Below are 26750 nucleotides of genomic sequence, written 5' to 3' on the forward strand. Positions count from 1 at the left end.
CTGGCATTTAGGGGCGGCTGTGTGGCTCAGTCGGTTAAGTGTCCAACTTTGGATCAGATCATGTTTTCACGGTATGTGGGTTCGAGCCCTGTGTCGGGCTCTGTGCTGACAGCTCAGAGCCTGGAGCCTTCTTCGGATTCTGTATCTCCCTCTCTCTCTGCCCCTCCCCTGCTCTCTCTCTCTCTTTCAAAAATACGTAAACATTAAAAAAAAAAAAGGGATGCCTGGGTGACTCAGTCAGTTAAGTGTCTGACTTTAGCTCAGGTTATGATCTCACGGTTTGTGGGCTCAAGCCCCGCACTGGGCTCTGTGCTGACGGCTGGGAGCCTGGAGCTGCTTCAGAGTCTGTGTCTCCCTCTCCCCCGGCCCCTCTGTCACTCACACTCTGTCTCTTTCAAAAAATAAACATAAAAAAAAAAGAAATCTGGTATTAAATATACTTCATGACAATGAAGTATATTACTTTGTGCCGACCCAATAAAGTTTCCATATAAAATTATATTAAAGTCAGTCATTATATGAACACTTCTTGCTTTATGCCTCATGCTTTTGCGCACATGTCATAACTAGTCACCGTGAACAACCCCCACGTGGCGTAGAGGGGCCAGGGCCAAGTGGAGCTGAGTCAGCCACCACGGTACGTGCAGCAGATACTTCGCCATGGCCAAGTGTTTACTGTTTTTGGCAAATATGATTCCAAATTCGTGAGAGAACAGTAAAAATACCAAAGGCCTGTTATCTTTTTACTGATAAGATTTATAAAATCACCTCACATTTATTTTCTGACACACATGTTAATGTATTTGCTCTTCGTCAAGAGTCCTGTTTCAGGTTTCTTTCGAAGAACGGCTCCTCTCCTGTCCTATATGACCAAGCAGACTTCACTGTTGTGCATTAAACCAACATCACGTATATTGACTTTATATTATCATTACCATTTTAAAGATGTCTGTCCCCTCCATATATTGTCTATGTATAATGAGCGCATTTACAAGGCGGTGAGGTCCCATCCTGTTTATACCGCTTAGAGCCATGTGATTTGGGGGAGAAGCAAGCCTATAATCCTATGTTAGCCCCACATCACAAAGTTGTTGGGAATATTATTGATACTGGAAAGTGTAGCACTTTGTAAATGTTAACAAAAGTTGTTTAATTATTGCCTAGAGTGAGGAGCTCAAGAAAGGATAGTGTGTGTCTGAAGCCAAGGATTGGTTGGACTTACCTAACTGTTGGATTTTTAAGGAGGAGCCGGCCACATAGGCTGAGGGCGATGGGGTGGGGGGGTCTGAGGGTGGGTACGGGCAACCGAGGGAGGGGAAGGCCGTGAGCAGGGCTCTGCGGGCTGTCCCGTGGTTCAGAGGTGACTGTGGCCACAGAGTACTGATTATCCCAGAGACTTTCTGTGCAAGTGCCACCAACACATAGCAGGCATGCTTATCTAACCTCCCGACAACACAAAAATGGCCATTATAGTTAATAACCGAGAGAATCATGATTCAAAATTATTTTTGACATCAGAACATAGAAGTTTATGTAACAACAATAGGACTTGTTGAAAGGGTCCGAGAAGGTGACAGAGAAGCAGAATAGCTAATGCTCAAGAACAGAAATGCTGGGCCAGGCCATCTGGGTTCAAACCCAACTCTGCCACCCGTTAGCTGTTTAACCACGGGCTAGTAAGCAGCCTTGCTGTGCCTCGGTTTCCCCACCCACCTTGCGGGGTTGTAGGAAGTGAGTTAATATGTAGCTAAGTGCTTTGAGCAGTGCTTGGCACATGGTCACACCTACATAGGTTTGCCACGACATGAGGTCCCCCGTTACCCCAGGGCGCGGCCACACTGTTGAAGAAGCTACAGTAGTAAGTGTCCAGATACGCCACCCTCCTCAACCTTCTCCTCAGTCAGATGCCAGGGGCCCTGACGTCCCTGAGGCACTTTGTGGGGCTAGCTGCAACCCTCTGCCTCAGATCTGGCTTTTTCCTCTCCGCGCCGTGTTCCTGGGATTTAGCAAGTCCTTTTTCTGCAGTCGGCGGGGGCGTCAGGGCGCAGGCCGCCCCTGGCACAGCTCTGTGAGGATAGATCTGCTTACACGGAGAAGACAGGAGTTTTTGACTTTCAGAAATGCTCAGTATGACACATCTGAAATCATGCAGGTGGGCATTTTACAATGGAGTGGAAATGTCAGCCCGGCATTGAGAAAGAAGGCGGATTGGAAATGTCTGTTTCTTCAGAGGAATCGATGCAAGGCAACCAGCGGGGGTGGGGGTGGACCCTACAAGAGAGACTTCAGGGAGGAAGAGCAAGGGTGGGGGCGGGGTGGGGAGGCCGGCCCCAGGCAGGGCGGGGGGAGGGGGGGGACCGGCCCCAGGCTGGCCGGGGGGGGGGGGGGGGGGGGGGGGGGGGGGGGGGCAGCAGGTAAGTCAGCAGACAGCCGGGAATGGAGGCAGAGGGTTTTGAGCAGATGGGAGGGGGAAAGTGAGGGGCAGCTGACGCCAGTGGGGGGAGGGGGAGCCCAGGAGGCAGGGATCAGACACCCGTGGAACCTCTGACGGGGGGGGGGAGGGAGATTGGTCCCCCCACCCCGCTGAGAACTCTGGGGCCACGTTACTCATTCACTAAGATTTCGCTGCATTCACGCGTCCAGAGTCCGTGTGGGCCACGACCCCAGGGCCCTGAGTCCTTCGGGACCCGAGAGACCCTCCCGCCCCCCGCGAGGCCGCCCCGGACCCCCGAGAACCTCCGAGGTGCAGGGCCCTGGGGCCCCTCGAGACTCCAGACGCCCCGAGTCCTGGAGTTCCCCGCACCCCCGAGATCCCCAAGACCCTGAGACCTTGCGAGTCCTCCGGGGCCCCCGAGAACCCCCGAGTTCCTGGGCCCCAGGGCTCCCTAGACCCCCGGAGTTCTCCGGAACCCCAAGCCCCTCTACTCGGTGGGATGGAAACAGCACACCCCCTGGGCGGCCGGTCGGGGCCTCCTCCTCCCCTCGCCGCCCCACCCCCACCCCAGCAGGTCCCAGCCACCTCCTCAGCGGGGACCTCCGGCCGCGCGGGGGCGCCACGCTGCGCGGCAGCCGTGCGGGGATGGGGGCGGGGCTGCAGGGAGGAGCCGGAAGCGACGCGCCGCCGGCGGAGATCCCGCCCGCGCCGGCGGAAGTCCCACCCTCCTGCCCGCATGCTCTCGTGTGTGTGCGGCCGCAAGCATGGCGCACTACAACTTCAAGAAGATCACGGTGGTGCCGTCCGCCAAGGTAGGCGGCCCGAGGGCTCGTCCGCGCTCGTCCCTCCCCTTGCCGCGCAAGCCCGGAGGGACCTCTGGGTGGGACAGGGGTCGCTTCCTCCGGCCGGGCCCTCCTCCTGGGTCACGTTCTGTCCGGATGTGGGCCCTGCGGGGTTAGGGTTTTCCTGGGCAGCGACGGTCCTTCTTCAGGCTCCTGTCTCAGACGCGAGGGTCCTCCCTCAGGCGTCAGGGTCCTCCCTAAGGGGTCAGGGTCCTTCCTCGGACATTGAGGGTCTTCCTCAGAGCCGTCAGCGTCCTGCTTCTGAGGTTAGGGTCCTTCCTCAGAGTCGTCAGGGTACCTCCTCCGGGGTGAGAGTCCTCCCTCAGGGGTCAGGGTCCCTCCTCAGAGCTGTCAGGGTCCTGCCTCAGGGGTCAGGGTCCCTCCTCAGGGGTCAGGGTCCCTCCTCAGAGCTGTCAGGGTCCTGCCTCAGGGGTCAGGGTCCCTCCTCAGGAGTCAGGGTCCCTCCTTAGAGCTGTCAGGGTCCCGCCTCAGGGGTCAGGGTCCCTCCCCAGAGGGTCAGGGTCCTGCCTCAGGGGTCAGGGTCCCTCCTCAGAGGGTCAGGGTCCTTCCTCAGAGTTCATGGTTTTCCTTGAGCGTCAGATCAGACCTTGGGATCCTTCTCAGAGAGGAGAGGTTTCCCTTGAGAGTGACCTGACTGAAGCCTCAGAGGGTTCTAGGTACTTGGAAATAAAGGTAACGTTGAGAAAGTGTGGGATGAGGCCTCTGGGGGCTCAGTCAGTTGAACCTCTGACTCTTGATTTCAGCGCAGGTCATGATCTCACTGTTTATGGGATCGAGACCTGCATCAGGCTCTGCGCTGACGGTGCAGAGCCTGTTTGGGATTTCTCCCTCTCTCTCGCTGCTCCTCCCCTGCTCACTGGTGCCCTCCCTGTCTCTCTCTCTCTCTCTCTCTCTCTCTCTCTCAAAATAAACATTTTTTATAAGAAGCATGGGATAAAATTTAGCTGGAAAAAGTGTTTGTAGTTTATATGGTACTGTTAATTGTTAGTCTTTTGACGTTTCAGATAAGTGGATAGAAAATAAACATTTTTGGTGTACTGTCTCTTATTTAATTGCAGGACTTCATTGACCTGACATTATCGAAGACTCAACGGAAGACTCCAACGGTTATCCATAAACATTACCAAATTCATCGCATTAGACATTTTTACATGAGGAAAGTCAAATTTACTCAACAAAATTACCATGACAGACTCTCACAGATTCTAACAGATTTCCCCAAACTGGATGTAAGTGACTCTGGGGGACACATATTGTAATATAAACATGAGCCTTCAGATACTTGGTATTTGTAGCCCGTTTCTGTACTTACCTGACAGACAGTGAAGGAAAAAAATTATTCACTTGTCAGCTTGGTGAGTTGGTGGCAAAGCTGGGAACAGAATACAGGTTTTTTGATTCCTTACTGTTCTTCCTGTCCCCCAACCAAGCTCTGTACGAGAGGGCCTGACGCGGTCTCCTCGGGCTTGCTTTGTGGCTGATAGGCTTGTAGGTACCAACCCAAGCTCTCTCAGAGCTGCGGGCTGTGAACCTGGCGGCTCACCGGCCTGTACGGGCTTCCTCTCGTTCCTCTTTCCAACGCTCCTCTGCCTCTGGCCTCAAGTTGCAGCAGTGGCCTGACGTCCACCAGTGTTTATGTTCCTGTCGCTTCATCACAGTGATGGTCACTTCAGCACTGACCTCTGTTGACTGGTGGGAAGAAATTGCCTGGGGGAGCTATGACTTCTGCACTAAGCTAAAAAGTGAAGTCTTCGCTCTCTGACATCGTACAGTTTGCCTGTTTATCAAGCCGTGGAAAGCAAGAGCAGACGCTGCTTAGAATAAAGTCCCTGTGTAGGAGCACACAGCGGCAGAGTTACCTGGTGGGGTCAGCAGTGCAGGGTGAGAGCCTAGATTGGCCACTGTCCCAAGATAGTATGTAAAGCTAGGTTCAGCCAGAGGGGAAAAGTTGGTTTACGCGACAAGAGTTTCTTTTATATTTAAGGTAATAGTAGTTTGTTTTAAAAAGAGTAGAGACATCTGCTAGTGGACAGGAACGAACTTCACACGTGTCTCCCAGGTGTGCTACAGGGGCTCAGTAGAGGCTCGTTGGATGGGTGGATAGTTTCTTGGGGAAGGGGGGGTACCCTAGAAATTACCTGGAGGAAACAGAAGAATGAGATTATTGGAAATGGGTGTGATATTTGGAAACACCTGATCGGAGCACACAAAATGCTTTGATCTAATTAGTGCCAGCTTTTTGTGGTTCTTTGTAAGAAGTTTTATCTTTTTTATCCTTGGTATCATTTTTAATGCAATACAGGTTTAAATTGTGAACACTCTATTCCTTGTTTTTTAAACCAAAGCTAGCTCTCTGAGAAGAATTTTAGAGCGGAAGGTTGGTATAGTTACGTTCATGGAATCATTGGTGTGTCTCGGGTACTGTTCTAGGCTCTGGAAACAGCAGTAAGAAGTCCTTGTCCTTGTCTAGTGAGGGGAAATCTCTGGTGTGTTGAACGAGAAAGAGTTTGCGGCAGGGACCTGAAGGAAACGAGGTAGTGGGCCGCGGGGCTGCCTCGAGAGAAGCACTGTAGGCACAGAAACAGCAGGTGCAGAGGCTCAGAGGTACAGAGCGTGAGGCCTCGAACCGGCAGACCCAGGAGGTGGAGCTGGGTGTGTGAGGGGAGGGTCCCGGAAAGGAGTGTGAGATGATGTGCCAGTGAGCCGCCTGGTGCGGGGCTCGAGTTCTGTTGTCCGGGAAGCCGTCCAAGTTGAGTGTGGGACGTGCCAAGCCGTGACTTACCAGTTAGGGGATGCGTGGCCTCTGGGGGCAAGAGCCTGCTTGAAGGCTGACGCGCTGTCGTAAGCAGCTGGTGGTGGTTGGAAGAGCTGATGGATTTGCTCGTGGCATCTTGGGCAGTGCAGTTGCCATCCGTCCGGACAGGGAAGCAGGGCGGGTTTGAGGACCAGGAGGAGGGTGGTTCGGATGCTTTGATGGGAGATTTCAGGAAGACATCTTGAGCAGAAGTGCGAGCAGTCTGGAGCTCTGTGACAGGCGTGGCCTAGAGATGTGTGGTGGGACTCAGGAACACGTCCGTGCCTTTAGATCCACATGACATCACCTAGGAGCTGAGCGTGGAGAGAGAAGTGCTCCCAGGAACTCTGATGTTGAGTGTTGGGTGGGAGCACAGGCCGGCAAGGGAGTCTGGGGAGCGGCGGGGGCGAGAGAAGAGCCAGTCAGTCAGTCCAGAGGCCAGTTGAATGGAGAGCGCAGGAAGCGTGAGTGGCCAGCTGCCTGGTGCTGTACAGGGAGCACCCTGGTGAGGTGAAAGTGGGGAGGGGGCTGTTGTGATGAGCTGCTCTGATGGACTGGTGGACGCGATTCTGACTACACCGGGTTCCAGGAAAGAAGAGGCAGTACCTCTCTTCGTGACGTTCCCTCAGAAGGACCGAAGGAACGGAACGGTTGTGGGTTCACGGAGCTTTCCGACTGTTAGAGCTGGGGGGGAATGACACCATGTTTGCAGGCCTGGATTCAGGTCTTGCGTAGGAGCGGGGAGACTGGTGCACAAATGGAGACCCACGGGTGGGGGTGAAGGGGGCCCAGGCCAGGTGGGCAGGCAGAAGTGACCCCTGAGCTCTAGACAGTCCTCAGTCAGGAGAGGACCAGGGAGGAGGCGATGGGATTTAAGGAGAGAAAAAGTCGGGCAGTATTTCCCTACAGAATTATTTTTCAGGTATCACTGACACGTTGGGATGAGAAATGTGCCAGAATGACGGCCTTGTTTCTATTGTAGGATATCCATCCATTTTATGCTGATTTGATGAACATTCTCTATGACAAGGATCATTACAAGTTGGCCTTGGGACAAATAAATATTGCCAAAAACTTGGTGGACAAGTAAGGTATCTTCTTAATAGAGTATCTTTTAAATTATTGTCTGATTTGAAAGGTACCTCATATCTTTTTACTTCTTTAAGTGTGGCTAAGGATTATGTGCGACTTATGAAATACGGAGACTCCCTGTACCGCTGCAAGCAGCTGAAGCGAGCCGCCCTCGGCCGGATGTGTACGATCATCAAAAGACAGAAGCAGAGTTTGGAGTATTTGGAACAAGGTACCTGTTGTACATAAGCAAGGACAGGGTTTAGTGTGTGCTGTTAAGGTACTTGATTCTTGTCAAGACTTCTTTCTGGAGTGCTCTTTTGTTTTATTTTAGACTTAACAGAATCAAAATACTTTTTCCTACCGACCCTTTAAGAAACTGCAACAGGCTAGTTATTACTGAAAAAGCAGGTAGAACTTAAAATGCTTATGAGTTATTAGTACTACATTTTAAAATGTTTACTTTTGAGAGAGAGAGAGAGCGAGAGCGAGCATGAGTAGGGCAGGGGGAGAGAGAGGGAGACACAGAATCCAAAGCAGGCTCTAAGCTCTTAACTGTCGGCACAGAGCCCGACACAGGGCTCGAACCTTGAGCTGTGAGATCATGACCTGAGCCAAAGTCAGAGGCCTAACCAACTGAGCCACCCAGACGCCCCATGAATTGTCAGTTCTATTAAGAGAACATGGGGTGCCTGGTGGCTCAGTCGGTTAAGTGTCCAACTCTTGGTTTCAGCTCAGGTCAAGATCTGGCAGTTAGTGGGATCGAGCCCCATGTTCGGCTCTGTGCTGACAGGGTGGAGCCTGCTTGGGAGTGACTCTCTCTGCCCTGCCGTGTTTGTACTCTTTCGGTCTCTCAGAAATAAACAAACATTAAAAAATACATTTTAAAAAAACGTTAAATTTTTTTTAAAGTTTTGTAATATCTGGGGTGCCTGGGTAGCTCAGTTGATTATCTGATTGTTGCTTTTGGCTCAGGTCATTTCATGGCTGTGGGATCAAGTCCCACATGGGGCTTCGCACTGAGCATGAAACCTGCTTAAGATTCTGTCTGTCCCTCTGCCCCTTCCCCACTTACATATTCGCTCGCTCTCTCCCCCTCCCCTCCCCCCCTTCTCTCTCTCAAATTAAATAGGAGCACCTGGGTGACTTGGTTAAGCGTCTGACCCTTGATTTTGGTTCACGTCATGATCTTGTAGTTCATGAGCTCGAGCCCCACGTCAGGCTCTCTGCTGATAGTGCGGATCCTACTTGGGAGTCACTCTCTCTCTCTCTCTCTCTCTCTCTCTCTCTCTCTCCCCCCCTCTCCCCCTCTCCCCCTCTCTCCCTCTCTCCCTCTCTCTCCCCCTCCATCCCTCCCTCTCCCCCCGGCCCTGTCCCACATGTGCATGTGTGCGTGTGCACTCTCTAAAATAAACTTTATAAATAAATGAAAGCTTTGCAATATGTGTGTATGTGTTAGTGTGAAATTGGTACTCCAGCTTTGGTACATGATTATTTTAAGAGGACTGTTCAAAATTAATGTAGTATTTTTAATGAAACAGTTACTTGCCTGTACATATAATTTATACACTGTAAATGTTCTCAAGTCCTTTGGTTTTGTTTCCCCTTTTCCTGGCATCTTACAGATAATTTGCGACAAGGTTGGAGTACCTGACTGCTTTGCCAGTGCTTCCAGCGATCTGTTTGTTTGGTCTTGAGGGTGGCCTCGTGGCGTCCCTGCCTTGCAGACGACCCATTTGGCGTTGCGTGGAAATAGCCCAGTGCCTCAACAGGAAGTGGTGGCACGCACACTTGCTTCAAAAATGCTTCCCAAATATCCCATTAAGAGTGGTGTGGGCACTGCTTAGACTTGTATCTGGCCTCACTTTTGACCTATTGAATAGGATTGTGGGTACAGCCAGATTTGGGAAGTACGTTTCTATTATGGTGCATCTGCAGCTAATCCATTTTCTATTCATGTTTTTTCTGTCACTCATACTATAAATGTTGGAAGAGGGTTAATATAATCTTGGGCCAGGAGTACAACTAAGTGAAACAGATCTTTGAGTTTCTTAATTGCTCTTAAGAAGTTAAGCACATGTTATGTAAACTTCCCGCAGTGCGTCAGCATCTGTCCCGTCTGCCAACTATTGACCCGAATACGAGGACCCTGCTCCTGTGTGGGTACCCGAATGTCGGCAAGTCCAGCTTCATCAATAAGGTTAGTTTGTCTGATGACAACGCAAGTGACAGAGGACCTGAAACCTGACAGCTACTGTGTCCTGCCCTGTAGGTTGGAGGGTGGCCAGCCAGTTAGTCTGACAGCACTAGCCCTGCTCTAGGCTTAAATAGTCATTTACTTAAAGAGAGGACTGACTGTGTGAATCTAGATTTCTGTTACTGTTTCTATTCTAGTATCTGTTCCTTAGGTTTCTGAGGGATTTGAGATGTTGGGCCTGGTTTTGTTCACACCCGGAGTGAACACACGGTCTCAGCCTCGTCTGGGGGTGGCAGTGCCAGGGACGCTGGGGTCTGCCGTGACGGGCTGCACTTGCTGAAGCAGGCTTCCTGAGGCACTCTGTGAACGTCATTGGTTGGTGTGTCACTGCTCACATCAAGTATTCAGTCCACGTAGTGGGAAGTGGCTGAGTTGCTCTTGATTTGAGTAAGTTCATTAATTGGACTTGAGGGCACTATTTATTTAGTAATAATGGTGCCTCAAGACAGCTTGGCTGAGTTTGAGAGACCTGAACAGGGTCACCTGGGTGGCTCAGTCAGTTAAGCGTCCGACTTCAGCTCAGGCCATGATCTCACAGTTCGTGGGTTCAAGCCCTGCGTCGGGCTCTGTGCTGACAGCTAGCTCGAAGCCTGGAGCCTGTTTCAGATTTTGTGTCTCTTTCTCTGATCCCTGCTCATCCTGTCTCTCTCTCTTTCTCTCAGAAATAAATAAAACGTTAAAAAAAAATTTTTTTTTTTTAAAAGAGAGACCTGAACAGTATAGAAACTGCATGTAAAATGTCGGTTCATAAATAAGTAGATAAAATAAAATGTCAGTTGACAACCAGCAACAGCTCAGGTGCCAGACAACAACGGTTACATGTGTGTGGCGCTTGCTGACAGGAATACTTCCTCTTGAAGCCCATATGCAGGCTCCTACCGTGTCCCCGAGTTGTGCTGATGTGACAGACAAGCTGACGCTCTGCAGTGTCTGGGCCCGTGTCTCAGATGCTTGTGAGCCAATGCTGCGGGGCTAATCAATTAAAATTAACAAACAGTTCAGTTCATCAGTTGCACTGATCACATCTCAAGGTTACATGGTGACGTGTGGCTGGAGGGCCCTGCATTAGCAGTGTAGATAGAGCAAGTCTGTTCTCACAGCAAGTTCTGTGGGGCGTTACTGAGACTGGGCTGGAGCAGAAGCTGACGGATACCTTCCAAGTGCTGGGCCATCCTCACGTCCCAATGCTGTATTTGAACTGTTGTGTCCTGGCCCTGCCTGGTGGCATGAGGAAGTGGAGCCTGTGTGCCTGCGAGAGGGCGCCAGCCTCTGACCTCAAGAGTGTAATCATGGGAGCTCTCTCGCTCGCTCTGTGTTCTGTTGTTTTGTCTTAATACCAAAATTGTTAGTCTCCGTGATGTATAGGTGCCACATTTACCTTCTGTGACAGGGAATAAGGTGCGGAGCTTGTGTGATTGTGGAAGTTTTCGTTTTGTTTCAGGTGACGAGAGCTGACGTGGACGTCCAGCCCTATGCGTTCACGACTAAGTCCCTGTTTGTGGGGCACATGGACTACAAGTACCTGCGCTGGCAGGTGAGAGTTCCCGCCATTCAACACAGGGCTCACGTCTGGGTGGTTTTGTGAACGGGGTTAGATTTCGGTGGTCCCCAAAACACAAGAATGTCTCCCCAGGTCCCAGTGCACTTACAGGGAGACTCCAAAGGGGTGGGACAGGTTCTTGGGGTCCCCGGGAACATCTTCGTGAAGAAAACTCCCGAGCTTCGCAGCTGCCTGAGCGCAGTGCGGGAGGCCAGCAGCTATCAGAGCAGACGGGTGCATCACGTTAGCAGTGCTGCTTCTCATGAGACCAGAGTCTCATTGTCATTTCTGACCCTGTCATCAGGAAGGACATGGATTAGCCACCTAAAAGCATGGGGCAGTTTCCACAGTTGAATTTTATTTTATAAATGATGAAGTCATTCCTAACACCGGGGAGCATTTGCCAGTTCTGTTCTGCTCTGTCGGGGCGCCTGGTGGGCTCAGTCAGTAGAGCAGGCAACTCCTGATCTCCAGGTCATGAGTTTAAGGCCTACGTTTGGCATAGAGCTTATGTTAAAAAAAAGGGGGGGGTCCTTTTCTCAAGGTCATTGGCTGGTTCTTCAGTGAGCTCTGCAGGGTCCACTCATCCCCCTTTTAATATTTAAAGTCTGTGTACTGTTCCGTCATTGCCTTATTTCATTACATCAGTTGGGAGACCTACGTTTTATTGACTAGTATTGTGAGGGCTGGCTTGGGTATGTGAGTCACCTCCAGGATATTCTGGACAAGAAATTTGTGGGTGTGTGCGCTCTGGAGTAACAGACCCGATGCTTAGGTTGTCGATACTCCCGGGATTTTGGACCACCCTTTGGAGGATCGCAACACCATTGAGATGCAGGCCATCACGGCCCTGGCTCACCTACGCGCCGCGGTCCTGTACGTGATGGATCTGTCCGAGCAGTGTGGGCACGGGCTGAAGGAGCAGCTGGAGCTATTCCAGAACATCAAACCTCTCTTTGTCAACAAGGTATGGTGGGGACCGGCGTTTGCGGTTCACAGCCTATACTACGAGGGTAATCATTTCATTGTCTTTCTTCCCTGCTCCAGCCTCTCATAGTTGTAGCAAACAAATGTGATGTGAAGAGGATAGCTGAACTTTCTGAAGACGATCAGGTAAACCCTCTGAATGTTTTACGTCTTACTTAGTCATTGCAAATTTCATTGCAGACAAGCGAAGTTGAAAAGGAACTTTAGCAATACTAGTCCAGATTTTTATTCCCTAGTTTAGATCATCCCCTCAGCGGTTTGTTAGTGGCAGCCTACACCTGACATTTCCCGACCTCTGCTCTTGGAGGACCCGTGCATTTGGCAGGATGGCACGTTTAGCCCTGGAAAGGATCTATGGACTGTTCTATGACCTCGGTGCCTGGAGGTTGCAAAGCGCCTTCAGACGGGCTTTGCCCCTTCAGGCCTCAGGTGGCTGGTTCGCCGGAGCTGTGCTCGTAGAGGTTTCTAGGTAGGAGGGTTCTGCGGGGGTCACATGCCTGCTGCCCACATTTGTGAGTAAACGAGTTTGGGAAATAAGTAGAGAGAGAATGATGAAGAAGGAGTGCCTGTAAACCGGGCAGAACTGTGAGTAGATGGTGTTCGCTGTTTTCCACGAGGCAGGTAAGGTTGTTAGCCCTCATCTTCCGCCCAGACTTGGCCTTGCAACTCTCTACAATAGGCACTTCCAGGATAACTACCTGGAGAAGGTTGGCAGTAGAAACAGAGGGTCTCAGATTCTTGGGCACGTCCAGGCTGACAGGGCCAATCTGGGAGGCACCCTGCGTGGTGGGTCACAGTTGAGTTTTAAGAACTATTGCACTAGAGTAATCTCAATGTGTCCTCATTGCCTGGAGCACGTGTCACTGACCAGCTCCATGTAGAGGGTCTCTTCACGGTGCCTCTGTCTTGTGCTGGTTGGACATCTGATACGTGGTTAGAGGGTTTTAAACAGCTGCACTGCTTTAATGGGCACTGTGCATGTTCATTAAGTTACTAAGTAACTGCTGATATCATAATTTGCTTGTTTGAGAGGACCCAGATTCCTATTAGTAATCTCTGTTTTTTAGGCTAATTGCTTTGGAGAGTGCAGATGAGGGTCAGGTAGTGAAGTCAAAGGTTAGGGGGTGTGTGGCACCAGGTGCTCAGGTGTCGAGGTGAGACATGTCTGGGTTTCACCGTCTGCTAGCCGTGATGGGTGAGGTCCCCACCCTGGGGTGGCTAGTGGTAACTGCTGCATCCCTGCGTTGTCTGTCAGTGGTGTCTTCAGGCAGATCAAATGAAATCTGAAAGCCAATGGGTGGCGGATGCCATTGGGACATGACTGTTGGGCTAACGCGAGGGTGTGGCCTATGGTCTACGCTGTGTGCACTGGTGCTCTGACCGTGGGCGTAGCACTGCATGATGAACGGGGTCACGGCCAGCTCAGGTAGAGGCACAGTGCCTCAGATCACATGCTAGTTGGTGGTGGAGTTGGCTCTCAGACCCCGCCTTTCCCCAGGACCACTGCTGTTTCCAGGAGAGGAGGAAGTCCAACTGGTAAGTGGGAGCCTGTAGTAAAGGTGTTTGACCTTGTTCATGACAAGCTTACTTGTCACGGGATTGGCCCCCTGCATCTGAATGAGGCAGTTAGTGAAGAACCATGCAAGTGAAGCCTCTCCTTTGGAGTCAAGTGATTTATTCATTTTTTGTGTTGTTTTCTAAGGAATTGTCTTAGGCTGAAGACCACGCATTTTATTTAAAAATAGTATTGAAAACATCCTAAAGAAAAGTTTTGTATTTTGATCTTGCCAAGCTCCTTTTTAGGTAATCTCACAGAATGTTTCAGATAGCCTCTGGTTTGCTTCTGTAGTCTGGTTTGATCCTCCCAGCAGTATTTTTTTTATCACAGAAGAATATTGGAGGGGGGGGTCGGAAATCAACATTTTGGGGAAACATCCTTTAGAAGAATTCAAAAACGAGCTACGGCCGGGCTAATTAGTAGTTCTGATCACCATGTGAAGAACAGTAAGAATTGTTTGTAGGGAAGTAGAAAGTAATAATGGCCCTCCTGTTTTTCTTCTGTCTTTGCAGAAAATATTTGCAGATTTGCAGGCCGCAGGATTCCCTGTGGTTGAGACTAGCACCTTGACGGAGGAAGGGGTTATTCAGGTGAAAACCGAGGTCAGTGCTCCGTCCATACCTTTGCCACCTTTCTCATGAGATGTGTCTGCCGTGGAAGGGCTTTCCGTCTAGGTTGGGGACGGTGTGCACCACACTGAGCCCTGGTCCCCCCTGCCCCGTCCAGACGAGGGGTTTGGAGAGATGACCTGACTCCTTCTGCAGGGGACTTGAATTTCATGTACAGCCTGCTATCCTTGACCTGCCGGGATGTCTGTGCCAGCTATACTCTTATGGAACTTCTTCAGAAGCAGAAGGAAAAAAAAAGCATGGAAGAGACATTTCCTGTTAGATCTCACTTGTGATTCTGATCATTTTTGCATCCTTGTTATTTTTACCTGAAATGAAAAGAAATGGCAGGTCCGATGCTGTCAGTTGGCTTGGCTTTATTGCTCCAGTGACCCTGGCTAGGGAGCCTGGCACGAGGGTCACTGGTGGTGGAAGCAAGCCCAGGTGGGATGTGGGATGTTGCCCCAGCCTGGGCCTGGCCTAGGAAGGAAGAGGCCTGCTCCCTCTGAGTATGTGGTCTGCCCCCAGAGTCACCGGGACCTTGGGGTGATCCCCAAGACGGCACCAGCGGATGTGACTCCTGAGGCAAAGCGTAGAGCGGGGCTCGAAGCTTGGAACAGAGTCTGCTGGTTACCGTGGAGTCTGGTTCCTCTCCCACACCCCCATATCCAGCCCTGAAGGTGGGTGCCCTGTGAACCATATCCGGTTTTCTCACCTTCTCAGGCTTGTGACAGGCTTCTGGCTCATCGGGTTGAAACCAAAATGAAAGGAAATAAAGTGAACGAGGTGCTGAACAGGCTGCATCTGGCCATGCCGAACAAGAGAGACGACAAGGTGAGACTGCCCTTCCCAGGAGCTCGGGAGTGAGACACCTGTGCCATCTGTCGACACAGGCCAGCACCCGCTTCACGTGGGGCTCATGGGCAGGGTCCACGGGTGCCATGTGCACACACGCCCATGCCCGCCCACGTGGCTGTCACAGTGAGCTTGAGTTTCTCTTCCAGAGTAAAGGTTGTGTCCTGAAGTATAAAAGTGCCGAGGTAACCCTGTTCACTCCACCAGACGTGGTTACTGGTAACTGTCTTGTTGATCCCATAAGTCCTTCTGATGTGTGAGCGTAGTTTTACAAATTTTTAAACGTAGACGTGTATTATATTCTTTAAAATAGTTCTGTATTCTATTACAAACCATGCTCAGCTGCGTGTCTTTGTTCATCATAAGTCTTTATCTGCAGAGTGAGTTTTCAGTAAGACATTGAGAGAGCATTGTCCCCAGAAGTGCCTTCCTGGGATATGCTGCACGTCCCCCCATCAGTAGCTGCTGTCAGTCTAATCGGTGATTTTCCACTGCTGGAATTTCTTTTTTTTTTTTTTTAATGTTTTATTTATTTTTGAGAGAAAGACAGCATGAGCAGGAGAGTGTCAGAAAGAGAGGGAAACACAGAGTCCAAAGACAGGCTTCAGGCTCTGAGCTAGCTGTCGGCACAGAGCCCGACGCGGGGCTTGAACCCACAAACTGCGAGATCATGACCTGAGCCGAAGCTGGATGCTTAACTGACAGAGCCCCCCAGGTACCCCTGGAATTTTTTTTTCTTTTTAAAAACAAATTTTTTTTTAATGTCTTTATTTTGAGAGACTGAGAGTAAGCGGGGAGGGGCAGAGAGAGAGGAGACACAGAATCTGAAGCAGCTCCAGGCTCTGAGCTGTCGGCACAGAGCCCAAGGGGGGCCTGAACCCACAGACTGTGAGATCATGACCTGAGCCGAAGTCGGACACTTAACCAACTGAGCCAACCAGGTGTCCCTGGAATTTCTTTAATGATCGGTTTAGGCAAGCATTTTTTTAATTTTTGAACAATTTATTTTTGAGTAATCTCTACACCCAATGTGGGGCTCGAACTGACAACCCTGAGATCAAGAATTGCAGCGAGCCAGCCAGGTGCCCTGCCAAGCCTGCATTTTTCATGTGCTGATTAGCCTATTAGTTCTTCAGGTCATTTATCTTTTCCTCGTTTAATTTATGATTTTTATGTTAAGGAAATCAGACTCTCATGTGTTCTTTTTTAAAATAGGCTCCATGCCCAGATTGGGTCCCATTGTGGGGCTCAAACTCACAACCCTGATACCAAGACCTGAGCTGAGAGTGAGTTGGATACTTGACTAAGCCACTCAGGCACCTCCAGACTCTTCTGTGTTCTGTGGGGTGTGTTTTTTTTTTTTTGATCATTTGCTTTTTGATTTCGGTTTTCTTTCTCTGCTTCAAAGAAATTTTACATTTTTAATACAGGATATTTAATATTTAACAATTTTAATATATGCTGTTCACTAATGTTAATATTTTTTACAACAACTGGGTTTGTGTTCTGCATAGGAAATATTTTTTTCCTATACTAGGATGGTTTGATTATCTTAATTTTTCCTGTTTTGAACAGAAGTTTTTGCTCAGACTTCGCATTTGAATTGTTTTTAAGAAGCACATGGAGCACGGGGCGCCTGGGTGGCTTAGTCGGTTAAGCGTCCGACTTTCACTTAGGTCATGATCTCGCGGTTCGTGGGTTCGAGCCCCGCGTCGGGGTCTGTGCTGACTGCCAGCTCGGAGCCTGGAGCTTATTTCAGAGTCTGTGTCTCCCTCTCTCTCTCTGACCCTCCCGTGCTCACGCTGTCTCTCTCGCCTAGAAATAAATAAAAATATTAAAAAAAAAAAAAAAAAAGAAACACATGGAGCAGCTACTGAGCTCAGTTTGCCTGGCTAGTCCTTAATCTCAGGACTGGTGATCGAATACTGTATGTTTCCATTGAATTCTCATATGGACTGGCTTCGTGTCTAGATTTCTGTGGTCTCCTTTTTTTTTTTATTTTTTCTTTTTTTTTTTTGGTTTTATTTATTTTTGAGACAGAGCACAAGTGGGGGAGGGGTAGAGAGAGAGGGAGACACAGAATCTGAAACAGGCTCCAGGCTCTGAGCTGTCAGCATAGAGCCCGATGCGGGGCTTGAACCCACAAACCGTGTGACCATGACCTGAGCTGAAGCCGGATGCTCAACCGATTGAGCCACCCAGGCGCCCCTCCTTTATTTTCTCTTGTATCACTTTTTTGTTCATAATTTTTCTCGAGAATCATGGTATTTATTTTTTCTAGATAAACTTCAGATCAGCTGTGGAGTGCTTCTGGTTTCCGTGCCCAGCTGGCCCTCTCCACCCTAGGGTCTGTTCGTTCTGAGTTGGTCTGGCTTCGCCTTGCCCTTGCAGACGGAGAGTGTGCCTCTGGCTTTTTACTTTCCTGTTTCTTTTGCATCCGGCAAGGCATTTCATGTCATTCTTTCCGGTGATGTGTCCTCAGGAGAGGCCCCCCTTCATCCCCGAGGGAGTGGTGGCACGCAGGAAGAGAATGGACACTGGGGAGCCCAGGAAGAAGCGGGTAGGTCTGCTCCAGGGGGCGCATAAGTCCAGGTGTGCACCGAGGGTGTCCTGGCCTGTGTCCTCAGGCTCTGGGACCACGGCTGTGACCGACGAAGGCCCCTCACCTCATGGGTGGGAGGGAGGTGACCGTGAACACCGCGCAGATGGGAGCAGCGGGTGTGCCGGGAATGGGAGCTGGGCCGCACAGGCCTTAGAGTGATGGGCTCTCGGCCTGGAGCAGAGGCTTCTCCCAGGGCTTGGGGGGCCCGGCCTTCGTGCACCTGGAAGGCCGGCAGGAGCTCATGAGAGTTGTCTGCTCTTTGGTTGCAGGAACGAGACCTTGAAGTGGAGCTAGGAGACGACTATATCTTGGACCTTCAGAGTAAGGGCCGGCGACCCCGTCAAGACGCTGTGGGGGGTTCAGGGCCCGCTCGCCCTGTGGTTGCGCCCTTGTCTCTTTCTCAGAGATGAGGCCGCGTGCGGGTGCTGCTGTGGCCTCAGGAGGAGGGTGGTTTGTAGCATGTGTGGCACAGGTGCTGAGTCCACTGCTGCCTTTGTCCCCCCTTCCCCCCCCCCACTCGGCCTGCGGTCCCGAGGCGCTGGGCAACCCCGGGGGTATTTGGAGTCCCTCTTCCGAACTGTCTCTTTGCTGAGGTGTTAGGTGCAAACACTCTATCTTCTTCATGGAGAGATGTGTGTAAGAACGCGTTTTGGCACATGGCGCTTGATGGTATTACAAAGTGCAGGGAACATAACTTTTTTTTTTAACCTCAGAGTACTGGGATCTCATGAACTCTTCTGAGAAGCACGATAAGATACCCGAGATCTGGGAAGGCCACAATATAGCTGATTACATTGACCCCGATATCATGCAGGTTTGTGTCTCCTGTTCCATTGTGATTTGTATTCCTTCTGCCTGCTCGTCCCTCGTCCCTTCTGCTCCCCGTGCCGTCTCGGCCACAACCGATGTGGGGCAGGTGCGCTCCGGCAGCCACGGCCCCCATCCTCCTCTCCTGGAGCTTTGCTCCTCCGTGGCTGCCTCCTGTTCACTGTGACTCAGCCTGTAGTGCCCGTGGATCCCTCCACTTGAAAAACAAAACCCTTCTTAAGCCCCAGCTCCTCTTTTCGTTGCTCTGCTGCCTTTCTCCCCCTCAGCGAAGCCTTTTGAAAAACACAGTGTTTCCTGTCCGCGCTCGCTCGTTTCCTGCTCCTTCCCACATGCTGCCCTGGCTGTGCAGCTTCAGGCTGCGGGTCTCCAGGGAGGAAACCCTGCACGAACCTCCTCCTCCTCCCTGTTCCTCCTTCCCTTGAATTCTCTGCTCTCTGTGGCCTGCTTCTCCTCCTCACCTGTGCTCTGCTCACGCACGGTGCACGTCCCAGCGCAGGGGCCCGGTCACGGCTGGCTTCACGCTCTGCTTGTGCCTCGTCGTTGCTCTGAGCGTGTGGGTTCACGGCCTGCGATTGGCCTGCCCGTCCCTGCCCACCTCCCTCCCCCCGTGCTTTTCCCATCAGCTGAGGCATGGCCGCATCTGCCGCGTTGCCATCGGGGTTTCTTCGGTTACGGTGTGCATACGTGCATACGTAATTCGCCTCTAATGTCGTTTTCTAGATTTTAGTTTTTTAAGTAATCTCTAAAACCAGTGAGGGGCCTGAACATAGAACCCCGATATCAAGAGTCACACAGTCCACTTGCTGGGCCAGCTGGGCACCCTGTAACTTCTTTTTATTAGCTCTTCAGTCAGCAGTGGTGTTGGCTTGTGTTTGAGTCATCATTGAGTTTAATTATAATTCTTTTTCAAGAAATTGGAAGAGTTAGAAAAAGAAGAGGAGCTGAGAACAGCGGCAGGCGAGTACGACAGCGAATCTGACAGTGAAGACGAGGAGATGGTGGAGATCCGCCAGCTGGCAAAGCAAATTCGGGAGAAAAAGAAGCTGAAAATTCTGCAGTCCAAGGAGAAAAACACGCAGGGGCCCAGGATGCCTCGGACTGCTAAGAAGGTAAGTTCTGTGCTTCCAGAGTGGCAGGACCGGTTTCTGCGGCATTGGTTGCTTGCACAGCCCTGCTAAATGTAGCACATCTGCCCAGACCTGGCTGTGGGATAGCACGTATTTGGTTTGGTGACACGTACTGACTTTTGAGGTTGGTCGAACCCTGATCTTTTGATTTTGCTGATGGCACTGTCACGTCAGCAAGAGCTGACATCCAGGCTCAGTACTGGAGGGTTCAGCCTCTCTGCAGTTGTACAGATTGAGGTTGTGAGTCATGATTTGTGGCAGTAAAGCCGTCGCTTAACGTGTTCCTATTCTTTAGCTTCTTTAGTATATTTTGCCATTTATAGAAACTTTTAAGCTGAGCAGCTTAAATCCTCGGGCAGCATATGAGGCAGCTCCTGTGACTAGGACAGGGAGAGTCGCACTTCAGCCACAAATGGGTCAAATGATGTCAGAATTCGTTCAGTCTCTGCTCTGTCTTTGTAGGTCTTTCTGTCCTGCCCCCTGCTTTTGTCAGGGTGGCAGGTAAGGCCAGGTGTCACCCTCAAACCACAGGATGTGACAGAAAGTGGGGGGAAGCTTCCCAAAGATAGGATGACGGTCAGGGCAGCTAAAATATAATGGGAGAGGAAGGAAAATAATGGCATTCCAGATACCTCTCGTATTAATGTGTCTGAAGTACTATTTTCACGTGATGGCAGACGAGTGGTTCTTAGTAGATAAGACCTCCATCTGTCTGCCCAGTAGTGCTCAGTGGGTTTGGGAGAAGATGCTGTCTCTGGAGTCTTGGGGCATGTCATGCGACCTCAGTGTCAGTGACCCTTGCATGCAGAGACCCCTGCAGGGTAGTGGAGAATTCAAGGGCATGAAGTGTATGTCGTCTTGCATGTAGCCACGGCCTGGGATATACTGGTTTCCATGAGCTTCAGTGAACCGTCCAAAAACATGAACGTTGGGCCTAGTTAAAAGACACCATTTCTAAAAGAAATGTATCATAGATCATTGTAAAAGGTACACTTTCCTTTTACAATTTTTTTAAGCATTTTATGAAACTAATTTTGCCTATAACAGATACCTTTTCCCTTGTGTTCAGGTTCAGCGGAAAGTGCTAGAGAGTGAGATGCGTAGTCTTGGCGTTGACATGGATGACAAGGACAACGTAAGTGCACGCACACGGTCTCAGTTAGAAAACGAGACTCGTAGAAACCTGGGAGGCTGCAGACATGATCAAAGAAGAGATGTGGACTTTGAGTATGTCTGTTGAGCATCACTGGAAGTGGCTGGCTGAGAATGGAACGTGTTTGTCCCACTGCTGTCCATGTGCCCCATGGGATGGCTCAGGACTGTCAGCTCAAGGGACTGTGCGCTAATGCAGGGGCTGTCTTCAGACTCCGTTCCTGTTCACCACATGAGAATTTAGGAACGCTTTGCACACTCCCATCACTTTGCATTAAAACTTATCCCTGAGCATGGAACGGCTTCCGGGCATTACTCTGATGTGTCAGTAATAACATCAGTGATGTGAGATGGCCTTAGTGCATCTGTCTTTTTTAATATTTCATTATATATACATCGTGTTCCGTTTCAGGTTAGTATATGAAAAATAGAATACTATTAGTATATAGAAAAATAGAAACTAGAAAGGAAGAAAGAAATCACTTGTGTTCACAGTGCACAAAAATAATCTAGGTTAACATGCAGCGTATACCTTTTCCAATTTTCATGCAGACGCCTTACTTAAATCTTTAAGATGTAACTATAACCCTATTCTATATATTGTGTCTATATTTTCATTGAGGCATAAGCCATTTTTTTGTTGTTTATTAAAGTTTATTTTTTTGGGGAGAGAGTGTTTGAGCAGGGGAGGGGAAAAGAGGGAGAGAGTCCCAAGCAGGCTTCATGCGACAGAGCCCATCTCTGGGCTCGAACTCAAAACTGTAAGATCATGACCTGAGCGGAAATCAAGAGTTGGACGCTTAACCAACTGAGCCAAATAGGCGCCCCAAGCATTTTTTATTTTTGGATAATTTTTCACATTTTTTTTGAGTAAAAAATTTTAGTTTCTTTTAGACCTCAGTTTGGTTGCAGTTCAAAAATTCATTTGCTGTTAGAACATAAGGTGGTGTGTAAGAAATATACAGTAAATTAAGAGAATTCGTGTCTGGTGAGCATACAAATTGCAATAGAATATCAGAAAACAAGACATAAACTTATTTTAAAAATGTTTTACTCGAACTTTAATTTTGGTGACTGAAGTCTTCATGGAGCATCTTAGCTTCAGTTTAGTGACCAGAAACCTGAGGGTTTGTTGAGTCAACACGAGAGGGGCTCGGGTTGTAAATAGTTCAGCACTGTTTTCCTGGAAGCCCAAAGATTAGAAGGGGTTTCAGATAACTCAGAATTCCGATCTTTTTTCTTGATGAATTAATGCTGGAGCATATACATTTTTGTGTGAAATAATTTTCTCATATTCTGGATTATTTCAGCAAAACATTCCTAGAATTGGAATAATCAAAATCAAAAGATAAGATTCATCGTGTTAAAGCTCCTTTCTGAAGGGGTTATACTAATTTGGATTTTTAGTAGCCACGTATTAGGCCTATGCTGCTTGCCTGGAGCATTATTTTAACAAACATCCGTTAGCGTCTGGCTTCTGACCATTGGTGCAGACTGCCCACGCTCCTGTCCAGGTGTGGTGGTGTTCTTTGGACAGGACATGGGTGAGCGAGGCGCCCACCAGCGGGAGCACTGTGGCCTCACCGAGGGGCAGTCAGCATGGCTTTGCTTCGCTTCAGCTTCCTGAGGGCTGTCCCCTGTGTTCAGGTAGATGGCCCCAGAGCTGGGAAGAGAGGACACATTACAGTGAAAATAGCAGTTAGGATGCCAATCTCGTGACCTAGGGGAAGGGACAGCATTGGGGAATGGCCAGTTTTAAGTAAATGCTTTCTAATGGAGTTACAATCATTTACGTAAAGCAGCCGCATTGAGTGGAAAAGAATATTTGACTGATAACGTGAAGTTATCTATGTGTGTGTGTGTGTATATATATACATATACGTTGTGTATTTTTTTTTAATGAGTATTAGGCAGAACTTAATTAGAATATAAGAGAACATCAGGAAAGAAAAATAGTATGAAATCTCTCTTTACAGAGAGGGGACATTTGAAAGTGAATGCCCCAACTATGTATATTTTTAAAGAGCTTTAGTTTGTTTTTTGTTTTTAACTTTTTATTTATTTTTGAGAGAGACAGCATGAGCAGGGGAGGGTCAGAGAGAGAGGGAGACACAGAATCTGAAACAGGCTCCAGGCTCTGAGCTGGCAGTCAGTACAGACCCCGATGTGGGGTTCGAACCCACGAACCGTGAGATCATGACCTGAGCTGAAGTCGGACGCTTAACCAGCTGAGCCACCCAGGCGCCCCAAGAGCTTTAGTTTATTTGATAATGGCATTAAAAACTATGTGTCCTGTCTCCCTGTCAGTATGATTTCGTGTTTGTGATTCCTTGTAAGCCTGGGGGCTGGGCTGGGGTCCTACAGAACTGAATTTGCTCTTTGTGCTTTCCAGGCCCATTATGCAGTCCAGGCCAGAAGGTCCCGGAGCACTACTAAGAAGAGAAAACGGGATGACTCTGTTCCGCCCACGTCTGTAACCCGGAGCCGCAGCTGCTCTCGGACTCCACGGGACGTCTCTGGCCTTCGGGACGTCAAGGTTAGTCCCCTGTGATGTGCAATAAAAAACAGTGATCTCTACTGTTAATGACTCCAGGGTTCAGGGAACATACCCACAGCTACCATTTAGAAGGCGGGGACTGCAGGTGGGTGCTGGATATTCTAGACCCTTCCCTAGGTGCACCATTCCCTACCAATGTCGTTTCTTGGGGATGGACAGAATCATGGTGTCATAGGGCACCAGGTGATGTGAGCCCCAAGCCAGCCTTGCAGGAGTAAGCCAGAAAGCATCCCTATTCAGCACCTGGAGGCCCGAGCCCCTACCAACAACCAGATCCTTCAGGGAACCAGCCCAGAGGGAGCTGTTTGGGTTAGTCTTTTGGGAAAGACATTTTGGACGTACACAGCCTCTTTTGCTGAAACTTTTAAAATTAAATGAACACAAAAATTGGTACTTTTGGCATTTTGACAATTCAGGTATAAGAAAAAGTTTGTATATAAACTGGCCAACAGTCTACGTGATGGAAGCCTGGGATTTGCATTCTACCATGCCATCTCTTTCTAGAAATCTGAATTTTAATCCTGGCATTATAATTTGTCAGATGGGAGTATAGTTTCATGGGCTGGTTCTCTGTTTTCTTTTGTGTCTAAGAGGGAATTGCAACAGATGTCCCCTAATCCTCCAGGATCTTGCAGACACAGAGCTTGTCTAGAAATAACATTCATTCCCATCTTCATTCTCATCATGCAGACAGTTGAGTTCCTACAGACACAGTGGGTCCTAGAGTGACTTGTTGGCACTTCTCACAGAGTAGATCTGGACCCTTAAGACCTACTCTTTTTTTTTTTTTTTTTTACAAATACTTTATTGTCAAATTAGTTTCCACATAACACTCAGTGCTCATCCCCATAAGTGCCCTCCTCCATGCCCATCCCTCCTCCCCCCCACATCCATCAGTCCTCAGTTTTTGTCAGCATTCAAGAGTCTCTCATGGTTTGCCTCTCTCCCTTTCCCCCACCATTTCCCCCCTTCTTCTCCCCCTTGTTCCTCCGTCAAGTTCCTCCTAATCCTCCTATATGTGCAAACATATATTTGTCCTTCTCTGCCTGACTTATTTCGCTCAGCATAACACCCTCAAGGTCCATCCATGTTGCTACACGTGGCCAGATTTCATTGTTTCTCATTGCCATGTAGTATTCCATGGTATAGATAAACCACATCTTCTTGATCCATTCATCTGTTGATGGACACTTAGGCTCTTTCCATGTTTTAGCTATTGTGGAGAGTGCTGCTATGAACATTGGGGTACATGTGCTCCTATGCCTCAGCATTTCTGTATCCCTTGGGTAAATTCCTAGCAGTGCTATTGCTGGGTCATAAGGGAGTTCTATTGTTAGTTTCCTGAGGAACCTCCACACTGTTTTCCAGAGGGGCTGTACCAGTTTACATTCCCACCAACAGTGTAGGAGGGTGCCCGTTTCTCCACATCCTCGCCAGCATCTAGAGTTCTCTGATTTGCTCATTTTAGCCACTCTGACTGGCGTGAGGTGGTATCTCAGTGTGGTTTTGATTTGTATTTCCCTGATGAGGAGGGATGCTGAGCATCGTTTCATGTGTCTGTTGGCCATCTGGATGTCCTCTTTGGAGAAGTGTCTGTTCATATCTTCTGCCGATTTCTTCACTGGGTTGTTTGTTTTTCGGGCGTGTAGTTTGGTGCGTTCCTTATAGATTCTGGATATTAACCCTTTATCTGATATGTCATTTGCAACTATCTTTTCCCATTCCGTTGGTTGCCTATTAGTTTTCTGGGTTGTTTCCTTGGCTGTGCAGAAGCTTTTAATCTTGATGAGGTCCCAACAGTTTATTTTTGCTCTTGATTCCCTTGCCTTAAGACCTACTCTTAACCAAATAATGAAAAGGCACATGGACACTCAGTAGCTAACATGTTTTATGTGTCCTTTTGCTTTCCAGATGGTTAAAAAAGCCAAGACCATGATGAAGAATGCTCAGAAGAAGATGAACCGCCTGGGGAAGAAAGGAGAAGCAGACAGACATGTGTTTGATATGAAGCCCAAGCACTTACTCTCCGGAAAGAGGAAAGCTGGGAAAAAGGACAGGAGGTAGAGTCCTCTGCAGCTGAGATGGTTTGGCCAGACCGTTTGTTTCCTGGTCTGGTCCAGTTTCACCAAACAGGAGTCCTGACCTATAAACTGAAAATTGCAACAACATAACCTGATGCGCTTGTTGCTTTGCTGTACGTCAGGGTGTGCAGGTGTGGGAGATGTTTACCACTGCGTAAATAGTACAAGTACCTGAGCAGACTGGTTTCTGCGTCTGGTGGGGTTGTGATCACTTCACGTCTGCAGAACTGGAAATATTGAGTGATGGAAATACTTGTTCTGATGGAGAAGAATCTTACTCTCTTCTGTAAGAGGGAACTTTGGTGCGTGCACGCGTATAGTCTCTCAAAGAAAGCATCTCCTTGCAGCTGTGGGCAGAAGGCTGGCAGCCCTGTCCTGGAGATGTAAGAGTGAATACCAGTGCTAGATTATTTTCTAGTTTTTTTGTACAACGTGTGCATCGTTGCAATCTATTTTCAACGAGTTTATCTAAAATAAACTTCTGAAAGAAAGTGGTTTTGATTTAGTTTGTTGTTTGGGGTTTTTTTTGTTTTTGTTTTGTTCTTGTTTTTTTGTTTAGTTACAAACCCCTGTCAATGTGGCCAAATGGAAAGGGAGAAAAATAAATTATTTTGTTTTTCAAAACAAAACACTTTTTTGTGGGGTAAAACATTGTTTAGGCACCAGAGCAGTTGAGCTAGGCATCCCCTGCTGAGGGAACCCAGAACTGCATGTGTTCAGAGAAGCAGACACCCTAACATTCCTGCAGAACCCCCTCCTGGACTATGTTTTCAGTTACTCTGAGTTGAAGTTGTGCTGTACATGTCAGCTCAGAACCCCCACGCACAGTGCGATGTAGGAAGTTAGCATATCAAAGTATTAAGTGTTTAAAATATCACTTTTTAGGGGCGCCTGGGTGGCTTAGTCGGTTAAGCGTCCGACTTTTACTTAGGGCACGGTATCGTGGTTCGTGGGTTCGAGCCCCGCGTCGGGCTCTGTGCTGACTGCCAGCTCAGAGCCTGGAGCCTGTTTCAGTCTGTGACTCCCTCTCTCTCTGACCCTCCCCTGCTCACGCTGTCTCTCTCTCTCCTAGAAATAAATAAAAATATTTAAAAAAATGTTTAAAAAAAAAAAAATAAAATATCACTTTTTGACCTTAAAACAGTGGTGGTGTTACCACCACTTAACGCACAGTCTCCAGCGGAGCGCGCCTCCTGGGGCTGAATGCTTGTCAAGTGTGCACTGTGGGACGGGCTTTTGTGTTCTGTAATGTGATGTGATTTTCTTCTTACAGCACAGGTAAGTCTAAGAGCTGCTGCATTTTGGGAATACAAAGTAAGATTATCATGTTATGTGTGCTGAAAAGATTCGTTAAGAGTTCAGAAGGGGAGAGAAACACTGTGGTGTTGGGGAGGCCCAGGGAGCCCATCCCTTTGCAGGGATCGTGGTTGCACTGG

At 49.0% G+C, this 26750-nt stretch overlaps 1 protein-coding gene across 1 annotated transcript; it reads left to right on the forward strand.

Annotated features, from left to right (window-relative positions):
• The first annotated feature begins 3157 nt into the window (after positions 1-3157).
• On the forward strand, positions 3158-25815 carry GTPBP4 (GTP binding protein 4). Its single transcript, XM_039241642.1, has 17 exons — positions 3158-3246; positions 4356-4526; positions 7074-7177; positions 7258-7394; positions 9262-9362; positions 10861-10953; positions 11735-11926; positions 12007-12072; positions 14017-14106; positions 14836-14946; positions 17450-17527; positions 17839-17890; positions 18283-18383; positions 19309-19506; positions 20594-20659; positions 23069-23212; positions 25145-25815. The coding sequence occupies exons 1-17, from the start codon at positions 3199-3201 to the stop codon at positions 25295-25297; spliced, it is 1905 nt and encodes a 634-aa protein (XP_039097573.1). The 5' UTR covers positions 3158-3198; the 3' UTR covers positions 25298-25815.
• Positions 25816-26750: the final 935 nt, after the last annotated feature.

This window comes from Hyaena hyaena, unplaced genomic scaffold (assembly GCF_003009895.1).
Source record: "Hyaena hyaena isolate Hyena2069 unplaced genomic scaffold, ASM300989v1 scaffold_197, whole genome shotgun sequence".
NCBI classification, from domain to species: Eukaryota; Metazoa; Chordata; class Mammalia; order Carnivora; family Hyaenidae; genus Hyaena; species Hyaena hyaena.